The sequence below is a fragment of the Prunus avium genome, chromosome 7 (genome assembly GCF_965620075.1).
Source record: "Prunus avium chromosome 7, drPruAviu1.hap1.1, whole genome shotgun sequence".
Taxonomy (NCBI): domain Eukaryota; kingdom Viridiplantae; phylum Streptophyta; class Magnoliopsida; order Rosales; family Rosaceae; genus Prunus; species Prunus avium.
In genome coordinates, this window is record NC_142290.1 from 24,919,245 (window position 1) to 24,940,507 (window position 21,263).

Sequence of the window (21,263 nt, forward strand, 5' to 3'; positions counted from 1 at the left end):
CGCCATGCTAGGAAGCATGTTTAGTGAGAATATTATGGTGATTGGATTCGTTTTTAACCAATCCTGAAATGGGTATTGAAGTTATCTTTATTCATGACTTTAATTACACACGGATGTTTGAACTATTTCGATTCTTTATTTCTCATGCGTTTATAAATTCAAAATGTATGTAGGTTCCACATTACAATAAGTAGATATTTCGTTAAAAAAGAAGTACTAATAATATAGAGTACCCATAATATAACTACAAAATTTGTGTGGGGGTAGCTATTGGTGGGCATCTACAAAGCCCAACTTCCCATCAAAAAACCCTTCAATTCAAACCCAGGCTTTGCTTGGCAGCCCATTACCCAGGCTTAGCTTACCCTTGAACCTCCGTTGTTGGGATCTTCACCTGTCGTTGCCTTCTTCAGCGGAATCAGTTGTTTGTTCTTTCACAGTGAAAGTCTCACACATTCCCACCCACCTACCTTCCCAGCTTGGCAGTTTCAGCTCAATCTTTCATCCTTGCGTTGCCTCCAAAGCGCCAAAAAGGTATTTCTTCTTTGGCATCATAGTTTTCCATTTCTTAGTCTTCGTTTATACTTTCGAAGTGAGAATAAGCCTTTCCTTTTTATTGCCTTTATATATATATATAGAGGTATTGCCTTTATATATATATATATAGAGGAATATCAGTTTCAGTATATCGATTATATTTATATTCAATTTTCAATGAAGTATCAAGATTTCAGCAAGCAAAATTGGTCGAACTACTAAAAAATTTAAGGTGTCCAAACAGTGGGCAGCTGCCTACTCCCTTGTCTCATAAGAGCAGTTCCAGCAATTGCCTCTTGCCATGACAGGGGGGGCGAATAGTGGCTGCCACAATATTTTCGGATAAGATTTTTGGGTTCCTAGTGTCAATACTATTCATATCTCATAATTGGATAAAATTTTCGGATAAGATTTTCGGTTTCAAATTTTAGATAAATTTCAAAATTCAATGAAATGTCATCTGAATTTCAAATTTTATATAAGATTTTCACCCTCTAAAATTGTGCTACGTGTCATCTTTATCGACCACAATTTTTCTATAAAACCAAAGCCTCAACTCATACCTCTCACACCATGTCTTCTCTTTATTTACATTTCTCAGATTTTAGAATTCATACTCCAATGGCAGACATGAACGAGGTCTTGGAGAGGCAAATGCGAGAATTTAGAGAAAGAAGGCGTAGACGAGCTGTAGGCAAAAGGGCGCAGGCAGAACTAGATATGCAAATTGCCATAGCAGTGGCTATGCTTGATGAAGAAAACCAGAGCCGCCGTGGTTCACGAGAAGGTCGTGGCCCGAATGTGGACAGACATAGACATTCTCGGGGTAAGAATCTTATGGAAGATTATTTTATCCCAACTTCTCTTTACTCTGATGTTAATTTTCGAATGAGATATATAATGTAACCCCATTTGTTCAATAAAGTCATGCATGATATTTGCAATTATGTTGAAAATTTTGTTCAAAAGAGAAATGCTGCTGGAAATTTGGGACTGCTTCCCGAGCAAAAGTTCACAGCTGTTATACGAATGTTGGTGTATAGTTCATCTGCTGATCAAGCGGATGAGATTGCCCGGATGGGGAAGTCCACTGCTTTGGAGAGCTTGGTGAGATTTTGTGATGCAGTCGAAACTCTGTACACTAGGGACTACCTGCGCAGACCTACGCCCAGGGACCTCTAACGGTTTCTACAAAAAGCTGAAGCTCGAGGATTTCCAGGAATGATTGGTAGCATCGACTGCATGCACTGGCAGTGGAAGAATTGCCCGACTGCATGGCAAGGAGATTATGGGAATCAGAAAGGCCAAAAAAAATCATCCTTGAAGCCGTTGCAGGTTTTGATACGTGGGTTTGACATGCTTTCTTCGGAGTTGCCGGATCTCAAAATGACTTGAATGTCCTGGGTCAATCCCCGGTGTTCAATGATGTTTTAAGAGGTGAAGCCCCAAATATCACCTATCAAATCAACAATATCGTCTACCAAAATGGGTATTATCTAGCTGACGGCATCTACCCGAGGTGGACCACATTTGTCAAGTCAATTCCGCATCCCCGATCCCATAAGCAAAAATTATTTGCTACCTATCAAGAGGGTACAGAAAAGATGTGGAGAGGTGCTTTGGTATCCTCCAAGCCCGGTGGGCTATTATTAGGGGTGCAGCACGTCTGTTTGATGAGGAGGTGCTGAGTAGGGCTCGTCAATGCCCGACCCAAATTTAATGGGCTTGGGCAGGGCCAGGTCGGGTTTTAAAGAGGAGAGAGAAAATACCAAGCTGGGCCGGGCTGAGTTTTTTTAGAAAATTCAAAGCCCAAGCCCGACTCATGGGCCGGGCTTGGTGGGTATGCTCGATCTATCAAGCCAAGACAGCCACTGTGGTTCACAATTCAGTTGTGGCCCAAATGTGGACAGACGTAGGCATTCTCGGGGTAAGAATCTTTTCGAATTTATTTTCAATTTTTTTACAGTAAAATTGGCAGTCGTTGGATTGGAGGAGAAATTAGGATCGGACACACCAGGATGTGCCACATGGCTTGTAGCAGCTGGCGGAAAGTAGGGCTAACGCCAGGCTTGCGCTGCCTGGCGTCAGCGCACAGAATTTTGAATTTTTTTTTATCGTTGGCGCATGTACGTTTTGATGGAGCCCACTCTTGCCTGAGCTATATTTGCTTGGTGTGGGTGTTATTTTCAGCCCAGGCCCCTTTAGCCATGGTAAGGCAAATGGGTGGAAATGCTCTAATGATCAGTAATTATCAGAGGACCTTTTAGTAATTATGGATATATTTTTTTTTTCAAGAACTTGGAACTAGCTTTTTCAATGGTTTGGCTTGCAGTTCTTAGTATGTCTTGCAGTTTGTGCAGCCAGGAGGTTGCTGATGCAACATGGAGGAATATGGGAGGATTGTTTGAAGTGGGTAGGATTATTTAGTCCTATAAATTTAGAGAACTGTATTGGATAATGCAAGTGCAATGGTCTTCTTTTATTATTTTATGTTTTCAGCTAAAAGCCTGTAATCTTTTTGAGTACATACCCAGACCTCAATCCTCACTGAAACCACCACCAAATCAATCCCAAGCTGCCTCATTCTTTTGGTTGAGTTATGTAGTTATGGTTTGTCTTGGGCTCTCTTTATTTATTAGACTACTTCCTCTTTCAGAATATTGAGGGGCATTTACAAATTACAATGGCCTTTCAAAACTTTTATATTCCTAGACAAAAAAACTCATGGTCTATTCTAATTTATCAAGAGTTATAGATGAGGCTTTGGATTTGTATTATTAAATTCGCACTGTATTCTTTCATCACGCTTGTATTCTGTCCTGTTTACTTAGGAATCGTTTGTGGAGTGCCCTCCAATGGAAGATCAAGTCCAACAGAGAGAAAAAGAAAGAGTCCAGCATCAATGAAGGCTGTAGTGATAACCACTCCAGGTGGACCAGAGGTCCTCCAACTACAAGAAGTTGAAGACCCAGAACTCAAAGACAATGAGGTCCTAATAAAAGTTGAGGCCACGGCTCTGAATCGAGCCGATATTCTTCAAAGGAAGGGCATGTACCAGCCACTCCCAGGTTCCAGCCCATACCTGGGTCTCGAATGTTCTGGAACCATTGAGGCCGTTGGGAAGCAAGTCTCCCGCTGGCAAGTCGGTGACAAGGTGTGTGCTCTTCTTAGCGGAGGAGGGTATGCTGAGAAGGTGGCTGTTCCAGCTGGACAAGTCCTTCTTGCTCCACCTGGTGTTTCTTTGCAGGATGCTGCTAGTTTTCCTGAGGTTTCATGCACTGTTTGGTCGACTGTGTTTATGATGAATAGGCTATCTGCTGGGGAAACATTTTTGGTTCATGGAGGCTCCAGTGGAATTGGTACATTTGCAATTCAGATAGCTAAATACTTGGGAGCAAAGGTCTTTGTCACAGCAGGAAGTAAGGAAAAGTTAGCTTTTTGCAAGAATCTTGGAGCTGATGTATGCATCAATTACAAGACGGAGGATTTTGTTGCTCGGGTAAAGGAAGAAACGGGTGGCAAGGGTGTTGATGTTATCTTGGATATCATAGGGGCAGAGTACGGAACCTGAACCTTGACAGCTTAAGTTTTGATGGGAGGCTTTTTCTTATTGGGGGGACGATGGGTGGTGCTGTTACAGAAATAGATCGTGATGTTGTGCTTTCGAAGCGCCTTACCATCCAAGCTGCCGACTTGCGATACAGAAGTCCAGAAAACAAAGCAGCGATTGTTAGGGAGGTGGAAAACAATGTGTGGCCTGCAATTGTGGCTGGCAAGGTGAAACCTGTGGTCTACAAGTATTTTCCATTATCTGAAGCAGCAGAGGCTCACCGGCTCATGGAAAGTAGCAAGAACATTGGAAAGATTCTGCTTCTTCCCTGACGATATGAATGTTAAGTATTTTGAACTCAAATAAACAACATGGTTCAGAGTCTTCAGACATTGTGAGCAGCTGGGGTCTATCGTCTAGGATAATGTTTAATTTGCATAGCTTAAGTTGTTTAATACTCTTGTATTATGAGAATTAAATCAAGGTTAACGGATAAATTTGTGAATTCACTTCGTGTCCTTCTTCATATTCATGCAAAATTGGTTCATCTTAGTCAAAAGAAGACAAAAGAATCAGTTTTATTTTCAAAACTTCATCATGGAATTAAATGGATCTAAGTTGGGTATTTTTAGGTTCGAAAGGTTTTAATGCGTTTGATTAAACTTTTAACATAATCTTGTGGGTAAGATTAATTTGGTCATGGCTGAAAAGAGCCTTACTAGAAAAATTAATCTACACATTTGTCATGACTCATGATCAAAGGTTTAAATTATTTGCATAAACACAAGAATAATAAAAATTAGTTACCCAAATAGCCTGCACAGAAAAGCTTTGAGCAGTACCATCCATGTTAGGTTTGTTATGCCTAAAACGAAATGATTAAGAGGCTGAAAGATACATTTTCAAACATAACGGATGGCACTACCATTGCAGCAGCACCAAACAACATTCTGTACGCCACAAGGATGGTCAGGTTCATCCCATCCTGGATGCTAGTTTATACAAAATATTCAGAAGCGTGTACAATATTTGAACAGCTATCATGACGGCTATGGACTTCATCTTCTGAGAAGAAATCATCTTGGAAGATATATGGACTTGGGAGAGGTAAGTAAGGGCTTTACATAGTTTGTTTCAACCTTCAACCAGGTTTTAATGATCATGTGTTACATCCCTTTTGTAATTGAAAACCTGATATTTGGATAATTTTCTAGGAGTGGGTTGCAAAGGTTTTTTTTATAAGAATTTTACAATTATAATGTTTTTTTTTCTTTCGAAAACCAATATAATAATATCAGTCCTGTTCTCTTGGACCCCTATGGTTCAAGGACTTGTGGTCACACGCCCTTAGATTAGATCTAAGGGTTCACAAAAATCTATTTAAAAATACATTTTATTTTACTTTTACTGCATAAGATATTAATTTAACTTAACCAAAAACTAAAAGTTAAAAAAGAAATAATAACACTTCACTCAAACAACATGTTCAGGGCAGAAAAAATTAGGAACGGGTTCTTCCTTCCATCGCCCCACAGCAACTCCGACACCATCGCAGCCACAGTAACCCCGACTCTGGCGTCCCATACGAAAATCCAAATCTACCCATCCCCTCGCAATTTAATTGCAGGATGCCCATCCAAGACCGCTTCCTGCTCATATGTTAATCGCTTCTTGATGGTATAAGATTCATGGAAATCATGTTAACCAGTAAAAGAGGAGGAAACCCAATTGTAGAAATCGAAAAAGTGAAAGAGCCAAATTAGAAAAACTGTTTAGGTCTGCAAAAAAAAATAAAAAAATCAGATTATGCCTTTGCATTCAACTGACTATAGGTGGCTCGAGTAACATCATGTCTGCATAGGGTCGTCTACGACGCCGGAATCGGAGGTGTTGTGGCCGTGATGGGAGGAAGAACATGTTCATGATTTTCTCCTCTTAACGTGTTTTTGTTACAGTGAACTTTTTTTATTTATTTTTTAAATTTCGGTTTTTGATTAAGTTAAATTAATATCTTGTTTTTTAACTAGTTTTTTCTAGACCCTTAGATTAAATCAAGAGTGGGTGACCACAAGTTCATATCATTCTCGGGAACTCTTATGGGAGCTTTATATTCACTGCGCAGCTCTAGTCTAGTAGTTATATCTGGTCATTTCGTCCAGTCACCGTTAGATTAATCCAACGGATGAAAAGAAATCCAAGTTCTAAATTGCATATCAACTTGAAAATTTAACCCAAAGTGTATTCTTGCTACTATTCTCAACACTTCATGTGTCTAAATACATAACTATGGTTCCATAAATACAAAGTAAGAAGTTAACTATGATTATGTCTATGAACATGTGTCAAGTATTACAGGTGGTGAAAATATACACCTTAGGTTAAAGTGGTCAACAAAAGCATTTCCAAGTAAGAAATTGGAGAACTTAGTACATATGAAAAATTAGGAATTGAATTCGAATCAACTACTAATTTTAAAGTAAGACCCATATATTTTTTGGTTCATTATGTCTAGTAATCGCAGAGAAGTCAGATATTGAAATAGCTTCTTTTCTTCTCATACCCATTCCAATAAATAAACATGCCATTAATTATAACTTCTAATCTAATATGTTTAGAGATGATTTTATTTTCATAAAAATATAAGCGACAAGTTTCAATGTATAATCCCAATAAATTGCAAACCACAAACAATTTCCCATTCCTTTATATTGGTCACAAGTATATAAAATACAAATGTATTACATATACAACCCCCCTTTTAACAAACTAAAAAATAAAATCAAAAAAATAGTTGGGGAAACCCCAAAATGAAATACATATGGAGCAAATAAAAGAATTTGACCTGCGCGCTGTCCATAAGACTATCATCTGTGATCACTACAAGAGCCAGCAGCAGTTAAGAAAGGAAAAATAAGATAAAAATCACTCTTTAGGCAGCATCTCAATCAATACTGATACTAACCACAACGCTATGTTCATCAAGAGCAAAGTGCGAGACAGAAATCCAGGCGCCACCATCACGAACCAGAAAACCCACAATTACCCCCACAGAGAAGAATTGATCAAAATGAATGAATTGCAAGTTAGGAGGCAAATAAACACAGAAAAAGCACTCATTCTAACGAATTTCGGCCTCTAGAACAAATCAGCTTTCTTCTTCTGCATGTCTTGCTTCCATTTCGGCAGTTGATAGAATGCATCTTTTGCCATCCCAAATATGGTCTGAAACTCCTCCTCTGATAGATAAGCCTGAAAAACCAAACAGAAGAAATGTCACTATGATTTCAGAACATATACTGAAGAAATGAAAAGATTCAAAAAAGACCAACCTCTCTTCTCTTAAAATCAATGCCGGTTACTGGATTTTCCGATTTAGCCCTTAGTTGGTCATAACTGAAAGTACTTTGACTTTCACAATCAATCTCATCCTGCACTGTCTTTGGTTCTGAATCATCCCCATTGCTTTCAGATGCAGGTGCTTCACCAGTCTCCTTGACTTCAGGAACTTCCTGAGAACCATCTGTTTCAGAGAAAGCATTTTCACTTTTTGCTTCAGCTGCAAGTACCCAAATGTAACAAAAGTTATACAGTTTCAGATTCACGAGAACAAAGACGAAGTCAAAATTGTCAAGAAGCAACAGGTCTATTATGCTTAGGACTAATTCCTAGTTTAAAAAAAAATTTACTGACGAGAGAGGGGAGGGGAGGGGGGGTGAGCAGCATTGGAAAACATCACAAGCATTGATTTTCACTTAGATCAGTCGCCAGAAAAAGAGCTTGCACTTTGTTGGTATACAGCCTTTTAAATTATCTTATATAACTCAAAAGTAGGGTCAACTATGTTGTCTAACAGAGAAGAAAATGATTTACAGGTCACCATTGTACGAAGTAGAAAGCATTGGAGAGATATAAGTCACAATTCCAGATATCTATCAAAATTGAATTTTAAAATAGCATCCCTAGAACTAACTTAGACAACCAAAAAAAGAACAATAACCCTCGTTCAAGTTCCATACAAATGATGTAAATACAGAATAAAACACACTGCCATTCAATCAAAAGGTAAAAAAAAAAAGAGAAAGAGTATGCTTAAGAGAGATGTATAACAACAATGAAACTCACCATGCAGGACTAGTGACTTTTATTGGGGTCAGGATAAAAGAAATTACAGAAAGAACCATTCTCTAACACGCATAGAATTTCATATACGTAATCAGAAGTATTTCTTCTTTCCTTACCAGAAGCACTAGTTTCGGAGGGAGGACTTTGCACAGGAGAGGCATCGGGTGTTAGCTTAGTCTTTTCAGCTTTAAGAACATTTGAAAGTGCAGCAACTGCTGCAGCTCTTTGTGATCCTTGACCCGTTGCAGAAGGCTTGGGAAGAGATGGTTTGGTTCCAGAGGATGAACTAAATGCAGAAGATAAAGCCGCTAAAGCTTCTGCTCTTTGCCTTGGTCCTCCTTCACTCGATCCATTGGACTTATCCTGGCCCTGTGATTGCATGGAAGTTGAATTATTGATTATGAGGCCTTGGAACACATTCCAAACCATCATCATGTAACAGAAAATCTTATTGAGCATGGATCATAAAAGAATATAAAAACGAAGAGGTGCTGAGAAACAAAAACAATAAAGCATGACTAGTATTGATTCATGGAACGAACTACTGGCACAACCGATTTTAATTACCGTATGGGATGATTTTCCGGAGGATGGATTGAATGCAGATGATAAAGCAGCTAAGGCTTCAGCTCTTTGCCTTGGTCCTCCTTGATTCCCACTGGACTTGTCCTGGGTCAGCAACAGCGATCCTTTCTCCGTGAATTACAGAAGGAAAATATATGGTAATGCTAAAAAAATTAAGAAATTTGACAGATTTCTACCCTTAATGTAGTTAAATCATTTCAAACTGTTATAAATAAAACATGATTTCAGCAATCAACTTGTAATTTGAGAAGTTCCAATAGAGTGAGCATATGAGATGTGTCTACAAACTCACCACTTCAATTATCACTCCAGAACCCTCAACCCTACCCCTTCCAAATGGGCTGCTTGGGTAAAAAAAAAATGAGGAAGAAAATGAAAGGTTGAAGCCTTAGAGTACTCCACTTCCTTACCATATTGCAACTTTATAATACCCAGAGGTATTTAGCATAATTAACAGAGATTTATTGTTTTTTTCTTTTAGTTTAATAGATTGGAGATGTGTTGGTAGGAATATTGAATTATAAGGTGAACCCATAAAACTGTGTAGCCTATGTTTTTTATTTATTGAAGGACTATGAATGGGGTTGCGAGAATCTTTAGACATAATATGGTCATGGATCCCTTGTATATACTAGACAATTTATTACACAGCATTTTGCACAAACGTATCAGAGGAGATTACACCACAACACGTTTGATAATATAGATTGCTTACCTCCACAGCATGGCCAATCCCAAAGAGAATTGACACCTTCTTTTGGAATGAGTTTCCTTGAACCTACAGTTTAGCATACATGTTGTAAGGAAAATATATATAGAACACACCAGAAGTAATCAGTCCATAATAAATTACTTTGAACTAAAGCAGTTAATATCCACAACCTTTTTAAACACATTACCCCATTTTCCTTTACAGTTTACCAATCAAAGTAATTCTTACATCACAAACTAATTTGGACACTGCCTCTAACACATATATAACCAAAATTCTGGCATCTCAAATGCACTACCAAGAGTTACAGAATCTAATCGCACTTTAGATGATCCCTAACACAATTATTCGACTGAAGAATGAAGTAGATCACCAGTTACCACAATGAGAATTTAAGCAACACTACGTTACCCAGAAAAAAGAAAAAAGACAAAAAAAGAGCATTGATCGACTAGTATGTTATTACAAAATTACACTTCTACACTTTTTTTTTCTTTGAGCAGATAGACTTCTACATGTATACCTCCATATTTGTAAGTCATGATATTCTACTATAGATGCTTCAAAGTCACTATACTTTCACCATGAATTCTTTGAATCAACTTCCTGACGTTACCGTAATGATCCCTAAAACAATTATCTTCCCATCTAGGCAGTTTATCACTTCCCTCGTTGTTATGAGATTTGAACTTCTAATTATCATTTTCTGCATTCTGCACATGCTTCCAACATTTGATTTGGTTCTAGATCAAAAGACCAGTGTATCTCAACTAATCGGTTAAAATGAAGAGAAAAGGTAAAAATCCTTCCAAATTACAGAAAACATTGTTACATTGAACTTAATGTGTTTTGTTATTCCCTACTTCACACTAAAAATTCCTTAAAATTTATCTATATGTGTATACTGCACGCACTGCATAGATCTCAACCTTGCATGCACATGGTGAAATAAATTTTTTCTTAGTGCTATTCGAACAAAAAAAAACCACAATCCTACCACAAAAAAAGAAAAAAGATAAGAGGATTAATGATATAATATAACTTCAGGAGTGGGAACACATCTTGCAGGATACAGAGGGCCCATTGAGTCACTTACTGGCCTATATATACATATACATATATATATATATATATATATAGAGAGAGAGAGAGAGAGAGAGAGAGAGAGAGAGAGAGAGAGTGTTGTTTTAGGGCATACAGTGGCTTTTGCATAATCCCATGCAAAGTATATTGTGAAGAAGCGAGGTTCATTTCCTTCAGTAACTTTATATAATGGTACATTATGAGGCAGCCCCTCGAGAGATGCCGCCATCGCTATGTATTTCTGCACAAATCTTTTTATAATGAATGAATAATGTAACAAAAGGAAAGATGTGAAAAATGTTAATATTAAGGCATACCTTGCCAATTTCAAAAGCATTTTGCTTTTCTTTCAAGTCTACACATTGACCAACCCAAACAAACACTTCAGCATGCGTGTCAAGTATAAGGATGTCCTCTGTCAGCAGATCATCTTGAGTAAAGTTGTAAATTTCTTCCACCTGTTGAATTAAATACAGAAGAAAAAGATCAGAAGTCAGGAAAAACAAAAAGAAAAAAAAAAGAAGGAAATTTCAATTACTCTTAAAAAGGTCATATAACTCACCTGAAACTTTCCTGGGGAATCCACATGGAAACGGGAACAATCAAAATAAACACAGTTAGAACAGAACTAGCTTTACAAACAAATTATCCAACTTAGAGATCATTTTATGTCAAATGTAAATTCAACAAAGAGGAAAGCTTAAAGTAGCATTTTATTATTAGCAGAAGTTTCCACCTTTGTTGAATGAGAATGAGAATAGGTGGGGATCTCTGACAATCTCCTGAGAAACTTTATTACTGGTGTAACTTTGTTTCCCTCCTAGAGCAAACCAGAAGGCTGAGCTCTCAGTTCCCTCTTTAGCATGTTTTAAAGTGACTCCTGGCTGTATTAGCAAGGCACATAAGGCTCAAATAGAAAAACAGAGCATCTTTTGGCAAAAAAAAAAAACAGAGCATAGAAGGCAACACTGGAAATTCAAGGGCTGTGATATATTCAACGACTGTTGAGAAATTGCATTAAGCACACATACAAAATAATGTCAATCCAACGTATAACATCAGTCATGTACATTCCTAATCAATTTTACTTAGACGATTATCTTATTCTTTTACAAGTGGAAACAATGTCAGTCCTCAGTACAACATTGTTAATTAAAACCTGACTAAAATATATTTACTAAGCCTACTTGGATAACTCTTCTGAATGATGAATCTACAATAATTTCATAGGCAGATAATGTTACATAAGATCCAGAGAGAGTAGAATACTTTATAAGAGTATACCTTCAAAAATTCTGCAAGTTTTGCTAATAATTGTTGCTGCTCAATGGTGCATTGATTTCCATTCCAAGCGAAAATTGAGGAGCCAGATTGCAGAAGGAAGCACTCGGTAGAATTCAATGACGCTGCCACCTAAACAAAAACGACATCTATATTACATATATTGACAAGAAGCAAAGATTATTCAGAAAGAGCAAAAAGTACGAAGATGATGTCCAGCAGTGGAAGAAGTCCACCAACTAAACATAGCAAAGAAAACATTCTCTCAGAAGCATGCAGTTTCATCTTAACCTTCCTACTACATACAACTATCACAGGAAACACATGCCAAAAGAATTAAACTGCAGCCACCTAATCAGCATGTAGACATTTTTTTTTTCAAAAACAAAGAATTTTGGACCATTATTCCACTCCAGCTTCAAAATTATTCTCTCCCTCTTTCTCTCACTTGCCCAATTACAGCATATTAAATCCATTATGTAAATTCCTTTAGTGACTTCATCCTTAAACCTGAATTAATAAAAAGCTTAACATTTGAATGTTACAAACTTATAATTCATTGACAGTGCAAGATACAAAACCCAAACCTTCTATATAAAAAATAATATAATAATAATAATAATAAAATAAAATTATATATATACATATATATTAATTAAAAAAACCCAACCCATAATTTAAAATTAACTTGAAAATAGAAATTCATATTCACTTTGTTAAATTAAGTCCAATCCAACCAAGACTAGCTTCAAAAGGGAAACTGAAGAATAGAGAACAACATGCTTAAACGAAATCAAAAGAAAAAAGTGAAAACAATCCCATTGAATATTTCTCTCAAATAATGCAATCTGCACCTTAGAAAATTTTAAAGAAAGCATACTAGTAGTAATCAGATAAATTTTTCTACACTGGGAGTGCATGGGTAATTTGTAGCCATTTTTTCTGTTTTTCTGGCTTTTATAGTTTTAATATGCATGACATATGTGAAACCCGCTACATTTTGTTGCATTGAGTCCTCCCCACCTAACCACCAATGAAGTTAGCTAAGCAATGTTATAAAGTAAGTTGCTTATCACTATCTGAAGTCACTCCCCAAAAATTTGTGAAGAATTCCCTAGGTCATTGGAATGTGTATTGTCATGTAGGATAAGTGATTACAACATATAAATTCATTCATACCGCATCAACTTGCACTGTTTTATTGTTATGAACAGAAGTTCCAGATAACCGAAAGAGTGCAACACAATCCTCTGTATAAGTCTCATCCGTCAAACCTTTCTCCTCAACATGTTTTTTGTAACCAGAGCTCAAGCCACCCTGAAGTGGAAGTCAATCAAATTAAAAGGATAATACTAAACCATTTTGGTATGAATAAAGATTCCTAATATGAAAGAGAAGTTTTTGTACAAGACTAAACAGTATACCTTCAGGACCACCATAGGCTGAAAGAGTGCTATTAACTGTGGTGGCTCTTTTCCTTGAAATATGTGACCCTGCAAAAAGGCCCTGTTATATGCAAGTCCGAAAGACATATTTTCCAACATGACTACAGATAATATGATACCTGAACTGGTCTTCCCTTCAGTGAGTTGGACATCGTGTTAGCCAAATGAGAAGCAATTTTCTGGTCCTCCTGAAATGGGTTATATAACAAAAATTCTTTAGCAGTAATGCTAAGGTTTCTCAATGGAGCACAGAAAAAAATGTAGAACGCCACTTTCACAATAAAAGGAAAATTAAGATGAAAAAATGAAAAATAATTGGACTGGAAACAAGGCCATGACTAGTCCTATTTATGGTCAAAACTAGTGTTTGACCATGAATAGCTTGACAAAAGAGGAGAACAAACACAGAGCCTAGACCAAGAATCCCAACATTGCTGTACTAAATCTTTCACGATGGTGAAATCCCTTCCAGAATATACAAACCACACTTAAACAAGAATATCAACATTGCTTTACTAAATCTTTCAGGGCAGTGAATTACCTCAATACTATCCTTTCCAAACCAACAGCACAAAAAGTAATCTTCTTTTCTATCACCAGAGTGGTACGTGTAAAGAATGATGTAGCAATCTCCACTATAAAATTTACCAATATCCTCCTTAGGCAAAGGAGTTTTGGCACCACCATTGATAAACCATACCTGAAAAAACCGAACATCCAATATTCCAAAATATCAACAAAGAAACCTAATTAAATAAGTTATTACTAGAGGCATGAAAAATATACTAGACCTCGATCTTTCCACCTCCTTCAAGCAAAGGTGGGACCTCCTCAGTTACGGGAGCACTTTTTGCAATGCCCTTTAGACCAACGCCTTGTTGCTTCAGCAAAGCTAGCAGACCATAAATAAACAATAGTAAATAAAGCTAACCAGAAAGTATTATTATGTACTTTACAAATGAGTTCATAATTACCTGCTACTTTTCCTCTTCCCTCCTCAGTACCAGAAGTTGCTGATCCTGATGGCCAAGAATCGAAGTTGGACTTGAATGAATGTGTCTCATAACCTTGAATAACCCGGGTTATTCGTGTTGATTTTGGTCTGTTCTGACTAGCAAGAAATTCCTAGGAAAAAATTCAGAGTTATATTTACATGTATCACTGTAAATGCATATGCTCACCAGCATGAAGAAACAGATGCATGTCACTACCTCAGCTGTTTGGCTAACAGCTTTTCTGTCCTCCACTTGTGTCACCCGGCCAACCCAAACAAATACCTCAGAACCACAGTCCAGTAAGTAGCATTTGTTGTTTTCAAGCAAGGATTTGGACAGTTCACCTTCTACGGCCTTCACTTCACCACCAGTTATGCTTCAAAAACCAGTTATTACAAGTTAGAACTTTATGAGGATAATACCAATGTTTAACATATTCGCTGATATCTTCGTTTTTCAGCACACCGAAACTTCGTGGAAGGCGAAACCTTCCACATTTTCCCCAAAATTCGGTAACATAACAGTGAAATTTTTGTTTTTGACTGTCAGTGGAAACTGAGGTTTCTTTACCTTAAACTTCAGTTTCCTCAATATATACCGACATTTCCACTAGAACTTCCTTCAAGTGATAATTATATGCACTTACGTAATAATAATAATAATAATAATATAACTATATGAATTCTTGGTCCCAGTCAACATCTCAGGCTCTCTCTGAAAAGGAACCGACTAGAGTTTTGACTAGTGTTAACGACGACAAGTGGAAGGGGGAAAGAGGGTTAAAGAGAGATCCTTCTCTCTAGAATCCAGCACCATCTCCCCACCCAACCTTTTCCAGCCTCCATGCTGATGAATCTTGAGCCACAGCTTCTCATAGTGCACCATTCCATACAACAAACTCTCTTCCAACTGCTAACCCCCTTCCACCTCAATCCTTATCTCCTAAACACTTCCCCCTCCAGATGTTCCCTCTACTACCCATTATTCCCCTTCCCAAAAGAATCAATACGAGGCTCTTGCAGAAACAATTAGATATTATGTGAAGCATGAGGACTTATAGCAAGATTGAGTCCAGAAACAAGTGTGAGGGAAAATTAAGATAATCTCCCTGTTTTGAGTTTGTAGATCAGAATTACTTCCTATGCACACCTACCACATGCAAATGCAAACACATCCAACGGGCACACTTCACAGACATGTGCAAGCACACTCTGTGTGTGTGTGTGTGTGTGTGTGTGTGAGAGAGAGAGAGAGAGAGAGAGAGAGATAATTTACCATTTACTAAAGAATCGACACTTTAGACAAAGAAAGTAACGGAATATGAGAATACCTATAAAGTGTAGGAGGAGTGGCCTCTGGAACTACATCATCTTCAGTGGTTACCTTCTTTCCAATTGGAGCAAAACCACCCATTAGGACCCAGAACTCACCAGAGTCAGACTCTGTATCTAGCTTCCCATCATCTGGCATGGTGAACATAATTTCAACAAATGAAATAAGTAACTGGTGAGAATGGGCAGCACAGATTGTAAATATGTAAGGTAACAATTCTGGTTGGATAATGCAGGCTTTTCCAATACCAGAGAAAAGGCAACACAGTGAGAGTTGTGTGGGCTTGTATATATACAGAGATATACAGTACATGCACTTACCAACTATTGCAACATCACAGGTCCCATGATGATACTTTTCCTTCAAAAACTGGATTACTTCCAAAGCCTTCGCCCTTTCCTGGATATTGGAATTTGCTCCATTGAACTGAAAGACCTTATTCTGAGTATCCAGGATGAACACATCATCATGATTCAGTGAAGAACGCGCGAAAGGAACCTACAGAATTAAAATGCAAGGTGAATTCACTTTAACCTCCAGCAGAATTACATCGAAGAAACTTAATTGACCTCTAAACTCGCATGTAAACAGAACAGGATACCTGCTTCATTCTAACAACTCGTTTTCCTTTGCAGACATACAATCGAGTTTCAAATTCTTCTTCCTCAACCTTTGTAAATCCAGATGCAATACCCCCCTCCAATGGTATAATGCAAGGTTTGAAGTATGACAAAAATTTGTCAGATTCGTGGCCTTGAATTTCTCTATGTTGCACTGCACGTCCTCCAAGAACTGCGTCTAGTTCAACAGTTTTAATAGCTGCTGTCCCAGCTTCATCCTACAGTAAGAAGTCATGACATAAAGCAACCATATTTTCAAGTTAGCTCTTGCTCCTATATATAATATACCAAAAAGTTGAGGCATGTTCAAGCTTTATGCATGTGTGTCACACACACACAGAAACGCACCTGACTTGTATCTTTCCCAATCCAGAAGTGTATGTCATAGAGATAAGCACCTCCTCTGTTTTGTGTTGTCTACAAAATGACAGAGAACCGAGTGAAAACATATGAATGAAAAAAGCCTCCTTGAAGGAAATCTAAAGTTTGATCTGTCCTTTACCCATTCCTCATCTTCCCCTTCCCCCCTCCTTACCCTCCTTCCCCTTTCTTAAGGTGGAACATGCAAAAAATGGCAACGGATAAAAGTTTTGGTAGAGAGCAATAATGTGCACCATACTTTTATTAAACCTTTTAAACCCCAGACCAGAAGCTGATATCATAATTTTCACTCGAGTAAATTGGGAGAGAAACAAAAATGCTATTCAATCATGATATCAACTTATCATTCACCCCAAGACAAATTGAACTTGTGCATTTCCCAAAATAAAAATGTTACACTGACAAATTTAGTTTTTATTTCAGCATTCTTGCAAGGAAAAATAAAACATAAATAGTGGCATTGAAAATAATTAAAGAGTGAAAATTTGAAGACAAACCTGCAAGACTATATAAGAATCCCCTGTATAGAATTTTCCATGTTCAGATTTCGGCAAAGGAACTGGCTGGAAATTCTCAATTCGCCAAATTTCAGTCCCTCTATTATATGTTAAGTTTGAGAACCTCAAATAACATGTTTAAGATATTTAAAATTACATATGCCCAAAACTGACACCAAGTACAACCTACTTTAACTTTTTGTCTATAAGAACAAAACCTTGACTTAACTATATGGGATCAGCAACATGAAACTTGGCCTCAATTCCATTATATCCTAGGTCATATTTCATTTTAAGCCACTTTCACTTTTCTGTTGTGGAAGTAAAATAGTAAGATGTTTGTTCGTCTCATTTGTTATAGTGTTTAGAAAGAACTGTCTCCCAGACTCATTTTTATTGAGTCACCATCTACGATAAAAGGATACACTCTTTGACCTGCTCCCTGAAACGCCGGATCCAAAGCTTTTGCAGAGCTAGACATTGCCTGAAATCCTTTGTAAGAATGTTACTTTCAAGAAAGGCAGAATTTCTTTGAATTGCGTATCTAGAAATTCCAAAAGAATTCATTGCAGGAACAAAAAACAAAAAACAATGAGAAAAAAATGAACAAAAGGTGCAAGGTCTGAGACTTAGGAGCTTCCAAAATTAAACTACTAAGTTTCCTGATTTTTCAAGAATAGTATAAAGATCAGCACTGATGCTCAAATCAAAAGTTCGATAGAGATGCTTCAATAATTCTTATCAATAGTAAAAATATCAGCATTGAGACTCAAAGCAGAACTTCAATGGAGAAGCACCAATAAATCTCAGCTCTATGAGAATATCATATGTTTAAATTGCCAGCACTTACCACATCTCACCTCACTATATATCTCATAAAGCTAAACTAACGACTTGTTTTCATATACAAAGAACTTCACATCAGACTGGCACAAGTGCTTGCTAGAAGAGAGAATGAAGGTCAAGTGCTGCACTGTATTTGGAATTTGGTTGTCTAACTTGATCGGTATGTCTCAGTCCTTTTGTATCAAGGTCTAGCTTATGTTGTGCCCATTGAACCTTGGATCTGATTTTCAAGATACTTCACTTGAGATATTCAGCTATGAAAGAGGAAATCAAGTTGGACTTTGAAACATTTTATAGCCTCCCCTTCCCTGACTGATTTCTCAAGTGAGATATTTCCAAAGACATTTCCCGATAACATTAGTTTCATGGACTCCCCTTCCTTGGACTATTTCTCAATTAAAATTTTAAAAGGCATTTCCCAATCGCATTAGTATCACAGGTTTCTCTTCTAGAGGCATTTTCCAATCACATTAGGTCGTATCTGACTCTCATAAGTGAATCATTGCTTACATCTCTTGCTTCTCATATGGCTGGAATTTGGTCCACATATGCTTTCAAAATACTTAGAACACCTCTGCTCAGTTTACGCAAGACCTTCCTCTTCAAAATTTGTCCCTAGTAACTTCTTTTAATGGATAACCTTCCATTCAAAGTGATACAAATACCTAAATTCCACCCTGTTTGCTGCCTTGACCATATTTCTCGAAATATGTCCCCTTTTTTCACCATTCTTCTTTTCATAGTACTTCAGCCACAGATCATGCTGTCCTAAGATTTCCCCATCTTTCAATCTACTCGTTGGTGCTACAAGTGGGGCCCCAAATTAACCTCCTTGAAATTACTATTTATTAATTACTATATAGACGTTACTATCTTTGCATGATAATGAAACTAGTTTTGACATGTAAGTGCTGTCCTTCCTATGAAGTTCACACTTAGATGATCACAAATTAATTTTATATATTCCTGTGGGAAAAGTTTCTAGATGACAAGTTTCGCCTCAAAGTTGGTCCTATCGTTCTAATATAAGTTTATGTTCATATATATATCATATTGGATTACAATATATTTTCTATCTGTTTTGCCCATGCAACTTGGAGCACAAACCTATTCAAACCATTGGCTTCAAATACACACAAATACTGAAGAATCATTGGTAAATTCTCAGCCAACAACGGTCATCTAATCCAACTCAGCTCCGCTTCTTGTTTATCTAAATAACAAAAATTTGATATTTTGAAATAGGGTGTATATAATCCATCCATGAAACATCTGCTAGTTGTATAGCTGCCATATAAATAAGTTTGAAACCTTGTATCTACTTACTGAAACCACTAATGAGAAGAATCCTCAATCTTGTCTGGATCATACCATTCCTGAATCCGACTCAACAAGAACACACAGAAAATAGCTTCCCAGATTTGAAAGTCCTTCCAGTATTCCAACAAGTGAAAAAGTACCCAAGAACTAAAATGTAACTTGTGATCAACATGACAACAGTAATGGCAATAGGACTGCCAACTAAATTAGTATCAAATCTATATTAACATTTTTTGGCAGATATACTACATGAGACTGATCAGGAACGTGCCTGATTACACAATGGCAAAATGGAGTGAGATTAAAGTAAAGCTTTACCAGATGAAAGAATCCAGATAATGTTTCATCAAAAGGCATTGACAATAGTTTACATACTGAGCTAATCATTAAGATCTTCTAGTCAATCACTTACTCAATCATCTCAATTCAACCGATTCAAGCTCTTGACGAATTCAAATCAAGAAAAATTCATGAAAAGATAAGGCGAGATCAAACAATACCAACAAGCACAGATGATCGAACAAGTAACAAGCAATCAAGAGGGAGAAAAACCAACATGGTCCATCAGATCAAATGTTCACAACACATACATAAATAAACGAAAACAATCAGAACCCATTAAATTTAATACAAAACCGTAAAGACCCAGATAACAAAAAATGAAAATTGCAAACAAAATAAGCATGAGAGCAGAACCGGAAGAGTTGTGAAAAACATAGAGATCTAGATAACATACAGCAAAATTGGTATTGATGGAGCTGAAAAGAGTATGAAAACAGAGGAAGTGATCGATCAGAGAGAGAATTGACGTACCTGAAATGGATCTCTGTGTGTAATTTAATGATGGCAGGTGGTGGGGTGAGAGAGAGAGGGAGAGAGAGATGGGAAATGGGTATGGGAAGGACGAGCTACCAGAGCTGGCAATAAAGAGAGAGTTGGAAAGAAAAGTGAATTATTGCTGCGTGTGTGCGCTTCTCTCTCTAACTTTTGTAAAGCCTTTTGAGATTTGTAATTCACAGAGAGAGAGAGAGAGAGAGAGAGAGAAAGAGACAGCTGAGTTTCAGACAGAAAGAAAGAAGGTATGGAAATAATATGAATAATGAATTATGAAGAAGATGATGATGACGACGATGAAGACCAACCGAACGAAACGAAACGAAACCGAAACGGAATGACAGAGAAATAGAGGGTGAGATTGGTTTTTTAGCAGACAGAAAAAGTCGTTATTTAAGGCAAAGATCCGGTGAGGGTGGCACCGGCCATGTTGGCTTTCCTCTTTTGCTTATTTGGAATTTCTTTTTTTTATTTTAATTATTAATTTTGTCTAAATATAATAATCTTTTTTGTACAATACAAAGAATATAATAATTCGGATTGTTAGCATTACACTTTTTCCCCTTCTTTATCTTTTTTATGTGGAAATTTTGTCTACTTTTTGCATGTTGAAGTGGGGAATTCTATGGTATTTACTGTTTTCTTTGAACCATAAGAAAAAATTGAAAGGAGCAAAGGTTTTTAGCTCAATTGATTATCTCAGCATTCGAGCTCCTAAGTTCGAATCATCCTCCAATATCATTTATGTCCAAAAAAAATATTGTGCCAGAAAAAAGAAAATCAAGCATATATAACATTGATTTTTATTTTTCTATCAGTAGAATTTTTTTTTTCTTCTTATGGAATGTAGGAATTTTTCATCTATGTGGGTCACATTTAATTCAACCACTTTACCCGCGTAAGCTCAATAAAATTCATATTTAAATAAAAAAAACATTGGTACAATATTTTGCTTAGAAGCTAGATTTTTTTAAACTAACTTTCTTTTGTACTCATTCTTTTACTTCACAGACACGATGTTTTACCAAACATGACAGTGATAACATCTCTGACCAAAAATAAAAAAATAAAAAAAACAAAATCTTCGAGCAGACTTCACAATTTTTTCTTTTCTTTTCTCTAC

The 21,263-nt window shown here is 36.9% G+C and overlaps 1 protein-coding gene and 1 pseudogene across 7 annotated transcripts; one reads left to right on the top strand and one right to left on the bottom strand.

Annotated features, from left to right (window-relative positions):
- The first annotated feature begins 41 nt into the window (after window positions 1-41).
- Window positions 42-4,596, top strand: LOC110756166 (uncharacterized; annotated as a pseudogene). Its single transcript, XR_002526626.2, has 3 exons — window positions 42-534; window positions 1,139-1,363; window positions 3,369-4,596. The product of XR_002526626.2 is annotated as an uncharacterized LOC110756166 (transcript).
- Window positions 4,597-6,761: 2,165 nt separating this feature from the next.
- On the bottom strand, window positions 6,762-20,500 carry LOC110756172 (villin-2). 6 transcript variants are annotated; one of them, XR_002526628.2, is made up of 25 exons: window positions 20,120-20,500; window positions 17,566-17,624; window positions 17,141-17,240; window positions 16,611-16,679; window positions 16,244-16,480; window positions 15,963-16,140; window positions 15,641-15,773; window positions 14,527-14,686; window positions 14,290-14,440; window positions 14,107-14,207; window positions 13,857-14,015; window positions 13,435-13,503; window positions 13,295-13,363; window positions 13,050-13,187; window positions 11,874-12,002; window positions 11,326-11,473; window positions 11,152-11,162; window positions 10,907-11,047; window positions 10,705-10,830; window positions 9,510-9,572; window positions 8,777-8,878; window positions 8,326-8,578; window positions 7,417-7,643; window positions 7,050-7,336; window positions 6,762-6,964 (listed from the first exon to the last, which is right to left on the bottom strand). XR_002526628.2 is itself a non-coding variant. In XM_021957568.2 (24 exons), the coding sequence occupies exons 2-24, from the start codon at window positions 17,619-17,621 to the stop codon at window positions 7,223-7,225; spliced, it is 2,898 nt and encodes a 965-aa protein (XP_021813260.1). In that variant the 5' UTR covers window positions 17,622-17,624; window positions 20,120-20,500; the 3' UTR covers window positions 6,762-7,222. The 6 variants fall into 6 exon arrangements, 5 of the variants coding, with proteins under 5 accessions (XP_021813260.1, XP_021813256.1, XP_021813258.1 ...); XM_021957568.2 differs by having other exon boundaries at window positions 6,762-7,336; window positions 7,417-7,607; XM_021957564.2 differs by having other exon boundaries at window positions 6,762-7,336.
- Window positions 20,501-21,263: the final 763 nt, after the last annotated feature.

What these genes read in the sequence shown, in the direction of transcription:
- LOC110756172 (XM_021957564.2), bottom strand. Translation starts at nt 17,621, where the DNA reads ATGTCTAGCTCTGCAAAAGCTTTGGATCCGGCGTTTCAGGGAGCAGGT. An exon ending in TGAAGGGAAGACCAGTTCAG is followed by an intron (nt 13,364 to 13,434) that starts GTATCATATTAT and finishes GCCTTTTTGCAG; the next exon opens with GGTCACATATTTCAAGGAAA. An exon ending in AGCCTATGGTGGTCCTGAAG is followed by an intron (nt 13,188 to 13,294) that starts GTATACTGTTTA and finishes CTTCCACTTCAG; the next exon opens with GGTGGCTTGAGCTCTGGTTA.